The sequence below is a fragment of the Simochromis diagramma genome, unplaced genomic scaffold (genome assembly GCF_900408965.1).
Source record: "Simochromis diagramma unplaced genomic scaffold, fSimDia1.1 OVJJ01000344.1, whole genome shotgun sequence".
Taxonomy (NCBI): domain Eukaryota; kingdom Metazoa; phylum Chordata; class Actinopteri; order Cichliformes; family Cichlidae; genus Simochromis; species Simochromis diagramma.
This window is the reverse complement of record NW_024387375.1, coordinates 7716070-7734282: the sequence shown is the minus strand read 5'-3', so window position 1 is coordinate 7734282 and position 18213 is coordinate 7716070. Positions and strand designations below refer to the sequence as shown.

The following is an 18213-nucleotide window of genomic DNA, read 5'->3' as shown; positions in this document are numbered from 1 at the left end:
CGGTAATGTATAAAGCTAAAAGCTAAAACCTTTAATATCCTTTTAGTGTCGACGCTTACATCGTCTTCTTTGATCATTTGGATCACAGCACATAGATTTTTGTAATGCTAGCAGGGTGAAGCGATGACAGAGCGGAAAGAAAGTGTCATTTGTCTCTAATTTATCACAACTGCCAATAAAATCCATAGCTTCATCAGTCATCGACTTAACTGTGACTTTAACAATAAATAACAAAGCCTTAAAGCTCTGTGTTTTATGTATAAATGGAAGTAACAGTAGACAGCTGTGTGATGACAGCTGAACTGTGTCCAGGTTACAGTTATGGAACAAGAATAAGTCCACCTAAGAAGCAGGATGTGGGCTTATCCGGGTAACTTCAGGTTTAACTCTGTGTCTTCACTATTACAAAGGTGATACATCGCCATGGTAACTTATTCTGCAGACTTAACTGGCTCCATAGAAGGTTGTATTTGAGATTAGAGACCAACTTGAATGAAATCACTGTTTAATGACCAATCAGTGCGCCCGAAAATAGCTTCACCAATCCTGTTTGATACCTCAGTAACTGGTGTGCAGAGACTAAAGCGGCTGAAGTCTTTCCGCCATGAGCATCAGTTATAAAAATAGATTATTACAAGAAACTGTATCCCTTAATGCAAATGGTTTTAAAACAGTTTCATTTTTCTTAGTATATATCCAGAAATATAATAATTAGGTAATTATAGAAATTTATTATGCAGATTTTCTTCTTTCTTTTTTTTATTCTTTGATCTCAGACCATAGTTTTCCTCACACAGACACACACACATACACACACACACACAAACTTACATTGCTGCTTTGTGTGTGGCTGTTTTGTTGCTTTCATCCTGTATTGTGAGCTTGACCACTTCATATGTTTATTTTAGTATCTTTTTATCTTCATTTGTAAAATCAGCTGCTTTGTGCCAGTGGACTTTTCCATGTTTGTGTTTGATCAGAAGTTACCAGTGCTACATGCTAAGCTATGCACTCATAGCTAGATTGATAAACTGTTATAAATAACACACAGTATCATTTTTAACTCGCATGTGATTTTAGTCTTTTTAAATATGTACTCACCATGAATCTGGTTAAAAACTGTCAGTGGTTCCTGAAGCTCAAACTGCTTATTGCAGGACACTTAGGAATCATATTTACATTCTCTTAAGCTTCGATTGACATAAACTAAGATGTTTCCTGCCATCGCTCACAATACACAGACACTCAGGAAAGATTAAATCAAACCTGGCAGCCTCATGACCTCCAGGCTATATCTCTCATTGGCATCTCAAGCATCCACTGAGACACTGGGATGTAAAGTGTAATTGGGGGTCCCTCCTTTAGATTTAAAGGATGCCTCACATCAGGAGATCCTGGAAGGGGGAAAAACTACTCGGTCTTCAGAGGCAGATCATAAAGGAACAGTGGGGCTACTATGTTGCCTGTAAATTGGGCCTTTCTTCCTGTGAGAGGGTGACATGTTGGAATGCAGCACATTAATGTGGACATGGGTGGGCTTCTCATTCCTGTCATAGCATCTCCCTCTTTCTTTTGACTCGCAACAACTTTCTTCCCTGTTATTTATTTTTGATTCTTTGCCTGTTTGGGGTTTGTTGTATCTCCATCTTGTCCATTTCCATTAGTGGTTAAGCATTCATTGTTCTTGTTGATATAAGGATGTTATTGCCGAATTTCATATATCTTGGTATGGATGCAAGAAATTCAGGGCCAGAAAAAAAGTTTGATGTGATTTAAAAACACGATTTCTCCAACACTGGGGTGGCTGTAGCTCAGGTGGCAGAGCAGGTCAGCCACTAATCAGAAGGTCGGTGGTTTGATCCCAGGCTGCCTCCTGGCTGCATGCCAAATATCCTTGGGCAAGATACTAACCCCATGTTTGCCTACTGGTGGTGGTCAGAGGGCCCGGTGGCGCCAGTGTCCGGCAGCCTCGCCTCTGTCAGTGCACCCCAGGGCAGCTGTGGCTACAATGTAGCTTGCCATTGCCAGTGTGTGTGAATGGGTGAATGACTGAATGTAGTGTGAAGCGCTTTGGGGTCCTTAGGGACTAGAAAAGTGCTATACAAATGCAGGCCATTTACCATTTTGCCATTTAACACATGCTTTTCTGCCAAGAAGTTGTTTGGTGTATCCTTGGAGAGAGGAAAGAGGACAAGGAGACTTGGTGGTAGAGTGAATGTTAGTAGAGAAAATTTAAAGTAGGCAGGAAGTAGTGAAGAAAGTACATGGGAGTAGTGGGATTACCGGGAGGCTAGGCGTACAGCAGGGAGAGGGGTAGGCTGGATACTAAAGGACTCATATTAACTGGCTAGACAGAAAGAATAAAGTGTGTCCTGGTATGAAGCTTGATGGTTCCCTGTTGCAGCATTATACTGGTTTGCTGAATCAGTCATATCATTTTAAACTATATTTGCATAAAGGCTGACTGTGCCACTAACTGTCATACAGCAACTGGCTACACAACAGCTACAGAGCTGTGAAAATAATGCATTGGAAGTCATGTCAGTGAGTCAGAGTGTAACGGTCCTCTTTTAAATGAGAACTTTGAAAAGAGATCAGTTTAAAGCTAAGTAGATAATAGTTGTACGTGCAGCACCGAATTGCTTAATAATCTGGTCAGTTCTTTTAAAAATATATATATGTTGGTGGGTAATTTATTGTATTTTTTTCAGCATGGGCCATAGTGGAGGTGAACATGGAGGACAAAGTGGAGGTAATGGCTGGAGAGACGGCTCAGATCACCTGCATGTTTACAACTGACGAGGGCCTGGGCGGCACCACCATACAGTGGTTCTATGTGAGTTTGGTGAAGCTTAACGTGCACAGAAACACACAGATGTGTGATGGGTGTCACGTTTCTCTGTTTGATTGATGTTTGATTCTGTAAACTCTGACCTTTAGGTGCTACCTAATAAGGAGAGACAGAGAATCTACAACAAGGAACCAATGCATGAGGCTGCAGAACAAAACACACTGTTCACGCATCGGATCAGCTTGAACGTCAGTGGAACCGCTGCTGTGCTGGCTATCAGAGATGTGGGAGTGAGGGACAACTTGGAGTTTATCTGTGTCATCAAAACTCTCACACCTGAGGAAGCAGAGGGACGAACCCAGCTCAAAGTGTTTAGTAAGACTCTGAAAGCTTTTATTGCATTTTCTATGCTGTCTGCTCTCTCGCACTGAAACGGTTGTTTTCATTAAGCAAGTCATCAGTATCCTCTCTTAATGTATGCTGCTCCATATTTTCCATATATTTCTTACTGCTGCTGCTACAAGTTAATGGATCAACTTCAGATATTGTATCTGCTTCATTTGCTTTGGAAGAAAAACAAAAGAAGATGGAACAGACCTCACCTGTTCATGAAACTGCTTACCAGTTTTCCTGGCCAATTACCTTTTTTTTTGTCCAATTTAGGTCCAATTACTTTGCAAAACCTCTTAAATTAAAAACGATTTAAAGTCCACTGTGTCCGGAGGCAGAGATTGTGTCTTTGTCCAACAAATTATGGAACTCACTGTATTAACATACCTATAGTGTTACAATATTTCTGAAATTTTTAGCTATCAGAATCTATGATTGTTTCTTTCTAAATGCTTCCTTTTCTAGTTCTTATCCTTTCTTACGTCTTGTGCAGAATCACCAACCTTTCCTACAATTGAGGCAGTGGAAACAGGGATATCAGTAAATGAAGAAGCTCCATCCAAGGTGAAAAGGTTTTGGCGATCACAAACATCAAAGACTAAAATTACAAAATGCGAGGATGCAATTTTATCATTTGAATTTCCTTACCTACCCCCTCTCCCACTAGATTGGGTCTTGCAGGGTCAAAAACGGATACCCAAAGCCAAATATTACTTGGTACAGAAACAACATGCCGCTTCGCAATACTCCACGTGGTAAGGCAGATTGATATTTAAAACTGGAATGCCTTAGCTGTTTCAGTTTGTGTCTGTCCTGTTCTTTTATGTTTACAGTATTTTTATTTCTTTCAGAGGTGGTTGTAACCTCCAGAACCACTATTGAATCGAGTGGTCTTTTCTCAGTCCAGAGTGAGCTGACAATGAAAGTTAAGAAGGAGGACAAAGATGCAGTGTTCTACTGCGAAGTCATCTACGTTGTCCCTGGAGCGACCAAGATGACCGAGAGTCAGCACATTAACATCACTGTATACTGTGAGTTTCACCAATTGAAACCAAACTGGCTTGCATTTGGTTTCCAGTTCATGCAATGTTCTTGCACACCAAACTAGAAAAACTAGAAACAAACTAGAAGAAGTTTCTTATTGGATCTGTTTTGATATTTTGAAGTGGAAATGGATGCTATAGTTTCTCATGAAGTTCACTAAGTTAAAATAACACTATTGTTCAAGTATTATAGGATATTATACTAATAACATTTTCCTTAATTTGATTTGACAGGCCTCAGTTTCCTATTTTTAAGGATAGTTCAGGTTTGCAGTTTAATCTTGAATTCATCTCTCTGTGTTTTAGATCTCCCCACTGAAGTAAATATTTGGGTGGAGTCACCAAAGGGCAACATCAAGGAAGGGGACACACTTGAGCTTCGCTGCGATAACAATGGCAACTATCCATCCTCAATCACCACAATTAAGCACCAAAATGTAAGAAAATCAGCACTTCCATACTCCTCATTTATGTGGAAATGGTTGCAATTCGATGTTTTCCTGAGCACTTTGAGGACATTAAAGTTAATCTTGAACTTTGCAGAGTGAATACTCTGTGGAGAACAAGACAATGGTGCGGACTAATGTGAAGCGTTTAGACGGTGGAGTTTATGAGTGCACCTTTTTGGAAACGGATAACTTTGAGGAGATCTCAGGGAGTACTAAGGTGTCGGTTAACTGTAAGTGTTTTACTCTGGATGAGCTTTTCATCAAATACATTTTACCAGTAGGTTCTCTGTTTGACTTGTATGCCTTGTTTCTCTGTCTGTGTGTGCAGACCTTGAATCTGCTGTTATAACGCCTAAAGACAGCATTGCGGTGATGGAAGGAGAGGAGCTGAAGGCCAGCTGCAATGCCCTGTCTTCTCTCCAGACATCCACAACCTGGTTTAAGGTTACATACATACATACATACATACATATATACAATACAACTGCTTGTCTAACAGTAACAAGTAAGATGCACCTAGAAAACAATCATTTCACACTGTGGCAGAGTCGTATCAGCAGTTAGGTTGACTAGAGGCCTCTAACACCTATTTCACCCAGTACTTAGATGCTCATTTAAACGTGTTGAGTCAAACAAGCTTTTTTTGTTCACCTTTGTCTAGAATGAAAAGTTGGTGTCAAAAGGCAACACTTTGAGTGTGAAGAGCGCAACGTTAGAAACAGCAGGGATGTATAAGTGCGTTGTGACCGTTCCTGAGATGGAGGGGATGAAAACCAGCAGCACACTTCAAGTCAATGTTAAGGGTGAGTTATATTTTCTTTAAATGAGACCATGTCCAAAGTTTGTGACTGCATAGTTAGTGCATTAGGTTGTATTTCTTGCTACTCATTCTGCAGGTTCGCCACAGATTTTGGGGCCAGATGTCCAAGAAGTGGAGACTTATGAGACAACTGTTAATCTGACCTGCAGTGCCACAGGGTTTCCTGCTCCCACAATTATGTGGACAACTTCTGATGGGAAGGTACAGCAGAGGGAAGCTTCTCATTCTTGGCTTAGTCACAGCCACAACAGAGATCTGCTTATTCCAGTTGTGACTTCAACAGGTTGATCCAAAGTCCTCCAGACCTCCATTTTGATAAATGCGTCCAGTGGGACAAATAGTGGAACACAATTTTTAACTTGAATTTTAAACTTAACTTAAATGCATTTTCTTTCCAATACTGTTGTGGTATTTTGCCGTTTATGGTACACGATTAAAAAAGAGCTGGCTGGTGGACTGTGGGTGAGACTTCACATTAGTAGAGTATGGTCTTCACTTTTGTACAGTTTTAATAGTCTTAGTAACCACAAATCAGCAAGTCCTGAACAGATTAGCAATACAGATGCAGGAAAATTGAACAAAATGTTTCAACAACTACCGGACATTTTGTGCCTCGAGATATTTTGTGCAGTGATTTGTTTTATGATTAAAAGTGTGTGTTAGATATGTCCATCAGCCTCAGTTATGCAGTTGTTTAGTGCTAAAAGCACTAAAGCATGCTAACTTTCTAGAGCAAAATGGTAAAAATGGTTAATTAGCATTAGCATGCTAACATTATCATTTAGCTGACATCACATCAGATTCTCACTGATTTAAGCAGCACTGGTTGGTAGTGGTGCAATGGATCAATAAACTCACGGTTTGGATCAGATCACGGTTTTAAGTCACGGATCGGATCAATTTTCGGATCAGCAAAAAACGAAACAAGACAAGAAAAATTTATTTTTTTGCCCATTAAAAAACATTCAACTCAATACTCATTCCACGCAATTATATAAAAAACAAATTAGGTGCTATATAGGGCAGTACAGGGCTTTGTATCTACCACTCCGCTGTGATATAATGAGCGGTCACGGTCACGTAGCTTTCCGTTGCCCTGGAGGTCCACCCATCTGTAGTTAGGGCAACAGAAGATGCCTGACTTTTCCTGCTCATACATGCTTGGAACGATCTTGTCACTGAAGTGGACACACAACGGGATATCATAGCGTGGCTCAAGCACGTTTATCATATGTTTAAACCCCTTGTTTTGCACAATGGAATAGGGCCTCATGTCTGGAGCTATAAACACCCCAATAGCTTTTGTAATAGCTTTAGCACGGTCAGATTAGGCAGCAAAGGGCTGCTTAAATGCCGCAAACTCCTCTGCTCTTTCACTTGGAGTGCTAGCGTTGGCCATGACTATTGCAGACAGACTGACCACGCCCACCATACACATATTTTTTTCTTTTTCGAATCTTCGGATCACCGAACCATGGAGTGGGATCGGTTCTGATCACGGATCAACAGTGATCCGTTGCGCCACTACTGGTTGGATTTTACAGAGTTAGAAATAAATTTGATTGGACTGACAGAGCTAATGCTAGCTAATGTCTAGTTTACCTTCACGATGATGATGGGCATGCAAACCTTTAGTCTTTGGAAGTCTATATCAATATTGCTCAACTGTCTTCTCACCTGTTTGCTCTTGGATCTGCTTTTCTATTTCTGTCTTTAACTGTCCTTTTTGCAGAACCTAAATGCATTGCAAACAGAGACTGAAGATGGCGCTCAGAGTGTGGTCACTTTCAAGATCACCTCCAATGTGAAAGTTTTCTGCAATGCCAGCAATGACTTTGGCTCTAAAGTGGTGGAGTTCAACATCAAAACCAGTGAGTTCTTGCAGCCTGTGCTTCCTTTCTGCAATCTTTGTAGTTAGTAGTTCAGTCAGGTTCGTCACAGAGTTTAGAGTTCATCTTAGCGCAGATGGCTCATCATAGATGGCTGATCACAAGATTTTTCTACGGACACTAGAATACACTGCATTCGACGAAATCCACTGCTTTTGTTTGAATCATATATTTCTGTTAGTTTTCTGTTCCAGCTATTAATACAAACAAGGATTCTTTCTTACATGGAAAAGTTACTTATGGAGTTCTTCTGTGTCTACATGTCTCTGCTATGCAGATGATGTTGAGTTGTATTTATCAAACGACATGACAAAAATCAGTTAATTAAGCTAGACATAAAGGCCTTCATCTATGAAATATTGGTAAACAGCGGGTTCAGGAGACAGACTCTGCTTTTAAGATTTGGCTTCGAGCCTTGTTCATAAAACAGGTGATCCTGGAAAAGTCCTCAGTTATCCTGCTGTAGGCTCAGGCTGTTGGTGGACTTCATGAGGTCCACTGACCAGGTCTTCTCCACTCCCCTCTTTTCACTCCTGATATGTTTATATGTCAGTACTGCATGTCATTAACTTTAGTCATTTCTCTTCCAAAGTTTTGTCTCCCTATTTTTTTCTCTTCTCTTTCCATTCACCCTCCATCCTGACCACGGGGGAGTTCTTCCTTCCCTCTGTCGCCAAGTGTTTGCTCAAAGGGAATCCTCTCATTGTTGGGTTGTTCTCTCTAATATTAAGGCGACTGTTGTGAAATGACACTTTACATAAAAATGAACCGAACATGCCTGCATGTTTTTATTTGTTCTCCTCACTTGCCACTTTTACTTATGTCCCTCCCCCCTCATGTCTCTATTCATTTTCATCTAAAGGTCTTGAGTTTTGCCACATGATGTAACGTCTTGTCTGTGATTGTTCAATCTTTATATTTTTTGTTGTTGTTTTTCACATTCTTCACCCTGGTAACCCACATGTCGTTTAACGGGCACCCATGTGTAAATAACAAAATGACGTCCTTTCTGTGCCTCTACCTGCTTTTAGTTTTAAACACCACATTAACAACAATCACTTCCATGCCAACAATCAGCACTACCACACGATCAACCACTACTATATCCAGTGACACAGGTAAGACCACAGTTACACTGCTGTGTCTGTTTTTCATCATGCAAATGAAACCAGCTGCTAAATGCAAAATTAAATTTGACTGGGAAAGAGAGATTTCTAACTTGTCAGAAAGCTCCCAGCTCGAATTTGCGAGACAGGCACACTCTCTGTTTTTACCACGAGGCTTCAAACATTTCCTTTTGAAAAAGCTCATAATTATAACTGGAACTGGCGACCATGAACCATGCCTTACTTGTGCTGCTATCGGCTGAGACTAATGTTACTCCCATGATGCACTGAGCATTTCTACATTCTTTTCATTCCCTGTGTGTTTATATGTAACTACTGCATGCTATTGATTTTTGTCTGTCTTATATCTTATACGTTGTGTTCTGTTCTTGGCTCTTCATGCTCTCCTTCTTTTCTCTTTCTTTACACTCACTGGCTGCCCCTCCCTGAGCCGGTTTCTGCTGGCAGTCTTCCTGTTAAAAAGGAGTTCTTCTTTCCCACTGTCACCAAATGCTTGCTCATAGGCAATCCTCTTATTGTTGGGTTTTCTCTTCATCTAAATGGCCTAAGCTCTGCCAAGTGCCGTAACCTGTTGTTGTGACTGTGAATATTTCACTCTGTGTTGTTGCTGTCATTTTGTACCTGTGCTGTTTAGTGTGTACCCCTGTGTAGTAACAAACATGACCTCCTGTCTGTGCGTCTAACTGTTTTTAGTTGTACACACCACACCAACAACCACCACTACCACATCAACCAATACTATAACCGATGACACAGGTAAGATCACGATTACTCTGCTGTGCCTGTTTTTTGTTTTTTTTAACATGGAAATCAAATCTGCTGTAGAGCTCTATTTCATTTTAAGATGAGGCTTCAAACATTTATTTTTAATAAAGCTTATAGTTATGGCTGGATCTGGTCACCCTGAACCATCTCTTAGTTATGCTGCAATAATTTTAGGCTGCTGATAGACCTTCCACAATGCGCTGAACATTTTTTCTTCAATCCCCTTTTATCCTTCCCCGTGTCTTTATCTGTCACTGCTGCATGTTATTAATGTTTGTCAACTCTTTTCTGTAGTTTGTGTTTTGTTCTCCCCTTTTTTCTCTTTTTTCCCTCCCACTGGCTGCCTTTCCCTGAGCCTGGTACTGCCACATGTCACTGTTGCCAAGTGTTTATTCATGGAGAATCTGATCACTGGCATTTTTTTGTATAGTATTGTTGTTAAAAGTGAACTGAATATGTCTGTGTACACAGCTCTGAAACTGTATTTTGTCCTTCTAGATTTATTTTTAAGTATATTTTTTATCAAATGTTTCAAATCACCGAACAAATTTTAATGTTAGACAAAAATAGTAAGAACAACATGCAGTTTTTAAGAGCAACTGGGTTATACAGCAGGACCATGATCCAGAGCACACCAGCAAGTCCACCTCTGAATGACTCACACAGTGAAGCTTTAGGATCAGACTACTTAAAGTCCAGACTTAATTCAGATGGAGATGCTTTGGCATGCTCCTATGTGGCTGAGTTAAAACAACGCTCCAACATGTTGTCTGTGATTGTATTTCACTCTGTGTTGTTTCCTGTTGTCACTGTTAACCCGTGTGATGTTTAATGTGCACCCCTGTGTGATAACAGAAGTCGCCTCCTCTCTACCTGCTTTCAGTTATATACAACACATCAACTACCAATACTACCATACCATCAACAAACATTACCTTTATCAATGACACCGGTAAGATCACAGTCATTCTGCTGTGCCTGATTTTTGACATGGAACTCAAATCCGCTATGAGGCTTTATTTCATTTTAAGACGAGGCTTCAAACATTTATTTTTAATAAAGCTTATAGTTATGGCTGGATCTGGTCACCCTGAACCATCTCTTAGTTATGCTGCAATAATTTTAGGCTGCTGATAGACCTTCCACAATGCGCTGAACATTTTTTCTTCAATCCCCTTTTATCCTTCCCCGTGTCTTTATCTGTCACTGCTGCATGTTATTAATGTTTGTCAACTCTTTTCTGTAGTTTGTGTTTTGTTCTCCCCTTTTTTCTCTTTTTTCCCTCCCACCGGCTGCCTTTCCCTGAGCCTGGTACTGCCACATGTCACTGTTGCCAAGTGTTTATTCATGGAGAATCTGATCACTGGCATTTTTTTGTATAGTATTGTTGTTAAAAGTGAACTGAATATGTCTGTGTACACAGCTCTGAAACTGTATTTTGTCCTTCTAGATTTATTTTTAAGTATATTTTTTATCAAATGTTTCAAATCACCGAACAAATTTTAATGTTAGACAAAAATAGTAAGAACAACATGCAGTTTTTAAGAGCAACTGGGTTATACAGCAGGACCATGATCCAGAGCACACCAGCAAGTCCACCTCTGAATGACTCACACAGTGAAGCTTTAGGATCGGACTACTTAAAGTCCAGACTGAATTCAGATGGAGATGCTTTGGCATGACCTTAAAACATGGCAAAAATAAATACGTTCCAATGTGGCTGAGTTAAAACAACGCTCCAACATGTTGTCTGTGATTGTATTTCACTCTGTGTTGTTTCCTGTTGTCACTGTTAACCCGTGTGATGTTTAATGTGCACCCCTGTGTGATAACAGAAGTCGCCTCCTCTCTACCTGCTTTCAGTTATATACAACACATCAACTACCAATACTACCATACCATCAACAAACATTACCTTTATCAATGACACCGGTAAGATCACAGTCATTCTGCTGTGCCTGATTTTTGACATGGAACTCAAATCCGCTATGAGGCTTTATTTCATTTTAAGACGAGGCTTCAAACATTTATTTTTAATAAAGCTTATAGTTATGGCTGGATCTGGTGACCCCTGAGACATCCCTTATTCATGATGCAATAGATTTAGGCTGCTGGTAGACCTCCCATGATGCACTGAGCATTTCTCCCGTAATATGTCTCTAATGCATGTTATTAAGTTTTGTCAGTTCTCTCCTGTAGCTTGTGTTTTGTTCTCTCTCTTTTTTTCTCTTCTCTTTGAACTTACTGGCTGCATTTGCACCTTTTCCTGTTAAAAAGGAGTTCTTCCTTCCCACTGTTGCCGAGTGCTAATGGGGAATCCTCTGATGTTGAGGTTTTCTCTCTAGCACTGTTGGGTCCTACATAAACCACCTTGAAGAACTGTTGCTGTATAAATGAAAGTCCCCTCACTTTTCCCTTTTACTCGTGTCCCCCCCGTTCACATCCGTGTCTCTGTGTGTTTTGACTTTGATCTAAAGATGCTGAGCTTTGCCAAGTGTTGTAATGTGTTGTCTGTGATTTTTCATATTCCTCTCTGTGTTGTTGTTTTTTCACACTGATGTCTTAAGTGCTTAAAAAGAGCAATTGGACTTCTTTAGGTTTGGGAAGACATTTCGACTCTGATCCAAGAGGCTTCTTCAGTTCTAAATAAATTGGCACACAGTCTTGATATCCTTTCCCAGGTATTTCAACCTCCAAGGAGACAATTCCCAGTGGGGTTTAAATCTCTGCCAGTTGTTTCAGAACTGAAGAAGCCTCTTGGATGAGATGTGAAGCTACACAAGTCCATTTGCCTTCTTTTTAAGAACTCATAGCTCGCATGTCCTTGATGACTGAGAACCTATACAGACCTTTTGACACTGTTAACCTCTGTGATGTTAAATGTGCGCCCCTGTGTAGTGACCCAAATAACCTCCTCTCTGTGCCTCTGCCTGCTTTCAGTTACACAAAACACATCAACTAACTATGTCAATGACCCAGGTAAGACCACCGTGCAATTAAATCAGCTACAAAATGCATAATTAAACTTGGTTGACAGAAATAGGTAGTTCATTTATCAAAAAGCTCCCAGTTTGGATTCAGGAGATATTTGCCCTCCATCATTTTCACATTAGGATTAATCTTTTTGTTAAAGTTTAGATAGGGCTTGATCTTCTCCACACACCTTTTTTCACTCCTGATGCATTTATGTGCCACTGCTGCATGCTGTAACTTTTGTCCACCCTCTCTGTTTTCTCCCGTTCTTTTTCCCCTCTATTCTTCCCGTTCAGCCTACACCCAGTCACGGCAGGTGGCTGTTGCTGATTGTTGGCTCTTTACTTTGCAGAGTCAAGTGCCTTGAGACGACCATTGTTGTGAATTGGCAATAAATAAATAAAACTGAATGGAACTGATTGAACTGTAAGTCAGAAAGAAAGAATAAGAGCAAGGAGGCGTGAGGCAAACTCAGAAACACCTGCAGGCCTTAGTTACCACTGTGGTATGATAGATAGGGTCATTAAAAGTGAGGTTTGTTGTTGTTACAGGGTGTCTTAATTATTAATTTATTGTCACGACTGCTGTTCTGCGTGTTGGGTTATTATAAATGTAGACGTTTTGTTTTAATGTAGTCTTAAAGTTTGAGAATGAAGTCATGTTTGCAAATGATGTGGAAATAAAAAGAGAAAGGTTCACACACGTACATGCATCATTGTGACTCTCATCATTGAGTGCATTTAAAGCCGATGCTTTAAATGCACTCAGAGTGAGTCTCCTGACTCCCATTATGGGTCCTGCTTTGTGTTTTTCTGTGTCTGCTCTCTGTTTATATGTCACGCCAGGAAATTTTCAGCCCCTCAGAGGAAAACTGCTCTGAGTCCACATTTCTCCCAAAGCGTTGATAAACGGGATTAAACAGGGCCCCTCTGGAAAATGACTCTTCTGCTGCTGACCGCAGTTTGCATATCAAAGTTGATGTTTAGATTCAAAACACTGATAAGATCCTCTGAAATAAAACATTTATTCAGGACTCTGCTGAACATCAGCAACACAAACCTGGGGTGTCAACCAAAAGCCCGCGGGCCAGAGCTGACACAGCAAAGACTCCAATCTGGCCCAATGGACAACTTTGGAAGGAGGAGCTTTTGAACTTTTAACTGTATTTTCACGTTTTACAGCTTTTCCTATTCATAAAGACCGCTTCCATTGCCATTCATATCACTGGGCAATCAACTGCCAGATCTTTCTCTGCAATTTTAAACATTTGTCATTTAAACGTTTGTCATTGAAAATCTGAATGTTGAAACTGCATATGTAAGACATCTCGGAGATTAAATGTGAAAGAGGCATTTCACTGGTCCAGCCCACTTAAGATCAAAGTGGGCCACGTGTCCCTGAGCTAAACTGTGTTTGAGTATTATATGAAGTATTTATGTGCATATGCCCACTGATTCCTGTGTTCATTTGGTTTTTCTCAGTTCAAACGCCCACCAAATCACCAAATATCAAGAAAGGTTTGTACATCACTCTGCTGTTGCAGATTCTCTACCGCCTTCCTTCCACTTCTCCTCTGTGAGCACACTTCTCGCTCTCTCGCCTCCTAGCTTTCACGAGAACCCTCCCTGGTGATGAACAAAACATCAAAGCGTCATTGGGTTGTTCATCATCTTCACCTCTTCCTGCGCATGTTGTAAAAGCACTGCTGCTCCTGCAGCCCTGATAAACTGCCACTTCGTTTCTTTATCTTTCAGGGTCACCTGAATGATGCTACTGCCACACTCTCTTTAGACGCATTGCAAACTGTATCTCCACCTGTATCAGACTATCCTGTCTCCTGCTGTCATTCTATTCCAAAATCCGGGTGCAGTAAGTAAAGCTGTGGGTGTTTTGTGCTTCTTCTCCAATAGAGAGCAAAGGTTTTGTTATCGCAATCATCATCATCGCCATCTTCCTTCTGGCTATCTTGGGAAGCGTGCTCTATTTCCTGTACAAGAAGGGCAGGATCTGCGGCCGATCTGGCAAGCAAGACTTGTAAGTGCAATGACAGCAGTTCCATGCATAAACACACAATGTGTCCACATAAGGAGACATTAAAATGTGATTTTATGGCTGGACTGTATCACAGTATTGTAGTTCTAGACCATTAGAAAGAACTGAACATGATGCATCGATGTAGAAAATTCAGTTATGCTATGTTGTGATTAGACTCCGATGGCCCATCACAGCCGAATGAAATCCCAGCAGTGATAGGAATTAGGGCAGAATCCCCCCAGAGTTTAGACCAGGGGTGGGCAACTCCTGGCCTTGAGGGCCAGTGTCCTGCAGGTTTTAGATGTGTCCTTGATCCAATACAGCTGATTTAAATGGTTAAATTACCTCCTCAACATGTATTGAACTTCTACAGAGGCCTGGTAATGAACTAATAATTTGATTCAGGTGTGTTGACCCAGGGTAATATCTAAAACCTGCAGGACACCGACCCTCGAGGCCTGGAGTTGCCCACCCCTGGTCTAGGCTTGGGTTGAGTGACTTGTGTGAGGCAGCGATGGGGAAGAGGTTGGTTGCACAAGGGAGATGAGAGATGAGCAGGGCAATTTAAGGTATGTAGAGTGGAGGCTGATTGGCAGAAAGATGATTGGACTAGAACAATGATGTCTGCATTGAGTTTTACAGCATGGGAAAAAGGAAGTGATGAAAAGAAAAGACTAGCAGCCAAACTCCTGGGAAAGCAGACAGATGATAGATGACCCTTTGATATAAAAGTGTCTAAAAGGAGAAGCCAGTCAGGAAGTGCCTTAAGCTGCATTCTCTGTAATAGCCTGCAGGGGGCGACAACTAGGGTGTCTATATCCATCTTTTAGATACAGTTTGTGTTCAGAAAAATACGAAAGGAAACAAGCCTTTGATGACCTGCTATATTAAATTTAATTACTAAAGAAAACATTTTCTTAAATGCAAAAAATATAAATAATCTCAAGTACAGTTGAAGTCAATAAAATAAGACATGTATGAAATCCAAACTAAGGCATAAAAAAATTTACCTTTACGCTGAGTTTTAATGGCCCGTGTACATTTCTGTTGGCTTGTGAAAAAAGCTTTTGTTTTATATTTTTAAATATTAACGCAATATTTTATATTATTTCACTTTCAGTCTGAAAAATGTTATGAAAGACTTTAAAAAAATCAATGGGTCTATTACACCCCATTCCCCCCCGTGTAGACTCACCCCTGTTTGCTGCAGGTATCGCCTCCATGTAAAAAGGGCGGCTGCCGTTCGTTTAAACATGGTATCAGACTAAGTTAATAGATCATCTGCACATTTTAATACAACTCGGTTGTGGGCAAAAGACCTGCAACTGACAAATAAAGGCTATCTCATCATCTCATCATCATCAACTTGATGAAGTTTACTGCAGATTTTTCTCTGTGTAAAATAAAGCAGTGGATGGAGCAGCTATAAAGTTCGCTTTTCTTTTGCTATAATTGAATCCCTCGAATTACTCGATCGATCGTTGCAGGCATAATTTGAATTTTGTGATATTAGTGATACACCTGCCAGAAGTACTTTAGTAATAAACCTGTGTCTTCGTAACACTACCAAAGCCATGTTGTAAAATTACAGTAACCTGGCATTGTCACAGTTTACACACATGAAGCAGAAAATGCGTAAAAAACACGGTGGCTGTCAGTTCCAGACCCTTCATTAAATGGATGAAGTTTAAAGTTTTTTTTAATGTGCAGTTGTGATTTCCAGAAATATTCAGCAGCACTGGGAGTACATGGTAAAATCAATACACTTACTGATGAATGTGTACATATATATACTCATTTTATTATTTTTTGTGTGGCTTTAAAGGACACACGAAGTGACGCCCCCTTTTATGTGAGCAGGTACAATGCATAAAGCTTCAGATAGGTTCAGTTATAACTATGACTTGTTCTTGACCCTGCAGCAGTAAGAGGAAGTCCAGCAAAGATAACATAGTGGTGGAGATGAAAAGCGACAACACAGAGGAGGCGATTCTCCTTGGGGTCAACGGAGAAAAGCAACAACCAAATGACCAAGTACGTATCTGATCCTGAACTGAACTCGCTAAATCGAATGGTCTTTCTACTGAATATCAAACTTACCAGTACCCCACCCAAACTTTCTCTTTTGCGATTGTTTGCTCTCTGCAGTAAAGGCCGATGAGCGTCTGCACGCGTGAAAGTGAGGAGGTGACACACCGACGGCTGCTCCCGTTCTCCCCTCTCAGCCTCAGGCCCCGCTGCTGCCTTCAAGCACCCACAGCTTTTTATTCCAATCGTGACTATCAGGACAAATGAAGTTATTCCAAGCTATGGCTTTTTCTCTTTCTGCCCTTTACGTGCCAGCTCCTCTGTTGGAATGCATCTCGAGCTTTAATGAAGAAGGTTGGAAAGTTTCATTTCAGAACTAAGAAATCTCCCTTCAACCCCAAGGAATGCCGCAGATTCTCCTCACAGTGTACTGCTGATAGTCCACAGAACAATAATTAGAGCACAAAGCCGACCAGGGACTATTTTTATACCCCAAAAAGCATCACCTCAAGCCCCTTCAGTCACCGAAGAGCAGCCTGAAACAGCTGAGCTAATGTACATATTATTATCTATGTATATATTTCTTTATTTAAAGTAACACAATGTGGGGGAAAAGAGAAAAAAGCAAGACAAGATAGTGTGGTGGGGTTTTGTGTTTTTTAAGGAAGATAGCAAGGAGAGTTTAAGTAGATATTTTCTTTTTATTATTTTGTCTTTACACTGAATTGTTTTTGTAGCTCTAGCGATGCCTCACCTCTACAGCCAGTTCACAGCTTCACCAAATATTGGCTCTGAAAGAAAAATTTGAATCGCGTATCTTTCACATTATTTTGATATCTATTCCTCTAACGCTCAACTTTCACACAACCTGCGGAGTGTAAAGTATATTAACTAGTCATTTTGTGAGGCAGGTGAACAAATCTGACTATGTTATGCAGTCCAGTTATAAACGACCGATGCCTTAGAATCTACATTCGAAGCCATTTTTTTTATTGTTATATTTAATGTTCAGCGCACTGATTTCTTTGGTGATTCATGCAGGCTTTGTTGTTGTGGAAGGAGCCACCATCTTTCATCGTTCTATACGTTCATGACATGCTTCACTTCTGTAATCATTTCTTTTGAAATTTTAAAGTTGGAGAGTATTGGTGTTTGGTGAATACACGTGGGTTCACGGCATGATGTTTCCTTCTTTATAAGAAAAAGACATTTCTGTGTGACGAATGAAGAAATTCATGTATCGAGCAAAACTTGAAACACTGTTGAAAACTGTTGTGTCCCAGAGAGGCATGAGAATGCCCCTCAGCCCTGATGCCTTAAAACATCAACCACTCCTCATTTAAGTGTAACCAGAGCCTTTCTTTTTCATTTCGGTAACTAGACTAGACTTCACTACTGAGAAGAGGGGACTGACTGTGACTCCGCATATGCAAATCATGTTTGAAGACAGTTAAGCCTCTGTTTTGTTTCTGCTGTTGGTGCGTGTGACCACTGTTCAATGTATAATGCCTTTTTAAAGACTGAAAGATAAAATATGTTATAATATCACTGAAGACATTATAACATATTTAACAACAAATCTGATTGTTTGTAGTTTTTTGTGTGTGAAATTCTACCAAATAAAAATGGACTGTTAAATGAACATAACTGGAAATGTGTCTGCTGACATAAAAATATGACCTTTTTTATTTAGCCATACTACAAATCACTGCTGTGCCATGATGTGCCTCTACTCTGTAATGGTCAAAACCTTTAAAAACAAGGTAAAACTTGGTTACCTTCCAATTTACACACAGTGTAAAATCATTAGGATGGGTTTGAGCTGTCACTTGAGAAAATATCATGCTTAAAAACAAAAGAAATCAGTTATATAAAAGGTACCACTGGGAAGTGTCATCAAAAAA

The 18213-nt window shown here is 40.3% G+C and overlaps 1 protein-coding gene across 10 annotated transcripts in view; it reads left to right on the top strand.

Annotated features, from left to right (window-relative positions):
- LOC120719586 (cell surface glycoprotein MUC18-like) overlaps window positions 1–17951 on the top strand; it is a 47330-nt gene extending 29379 nt beyond the window's left edge. The window contains exons 2-21 of one of the 10 annotated variants that reach the window (XM_040008878.1): window positions 2712–2836; window positions 2941–3166; window positions 3675–3745; window positions 3849–3936; window positions 4033–4212; window positions 4531–4661; window positions 4768–4903; window positions 5002–5117; window positions 5335–5476; window positions 5570–5694; window positions 7226–7364; window positions 8414–8500; window positions 9203–9265; window positions 10158–10226; window positions 11138–11206; window positions 12215–12253; window positions 13729–13764; window positions 14158–14281; window positions 16204–16315; window positions 16430–17951. In XM_040008878.1, coding sequence (XP_039864812.1) covers window positions 2712–2836; window positions 2941–3166; window positions 3675–3745; window positions 3849–3936; window positions 4033–4212; window positions 4531–4661; window positions 4768–4903; window positions 5002–5117; window positions 5335–5476; window positions 5570–5694; window positions 7226–7364; window positions 8414–8500; window positions 9203–9265; window positions 10158–10226; window positions 11138–11206; window positions 12215–12253; window positions 13729–13764; window positions 14158–14281; window positions 16204–16315; window positions 16430–16432 — 2081 coding nt within the window. In that variant the 3' untranslated portion in view covers window positions 16433–17951. The remainder of the gene's footprint in view (window positions 1–2711; window positions 2837–2940; window positions 3167–3674; window positions 3746–3848; window positions 3937–4032; window positions 4213–4530; window positions 4662–4767; window positions 4904–5001; window positions 5118–5334; window positions 5477–5569; window positions 5695–7225; window positions 7365–8413; window positions 8501–9202; window positions 9266–10157; window positions 10227–11137; window positions 11207–12214; window positions 12254–13728; window positions 13765–14157; window positions 14282–16203; window positions 16316–16429) is intronic. The other 9 variants (XM_040008879.1, XM_040008880.1, XM_040008881.1 and 6 more) reach the window with 9 other exon arrangements.
- Window positions 17952–18213: the final 262 nt, after the last annotated feature.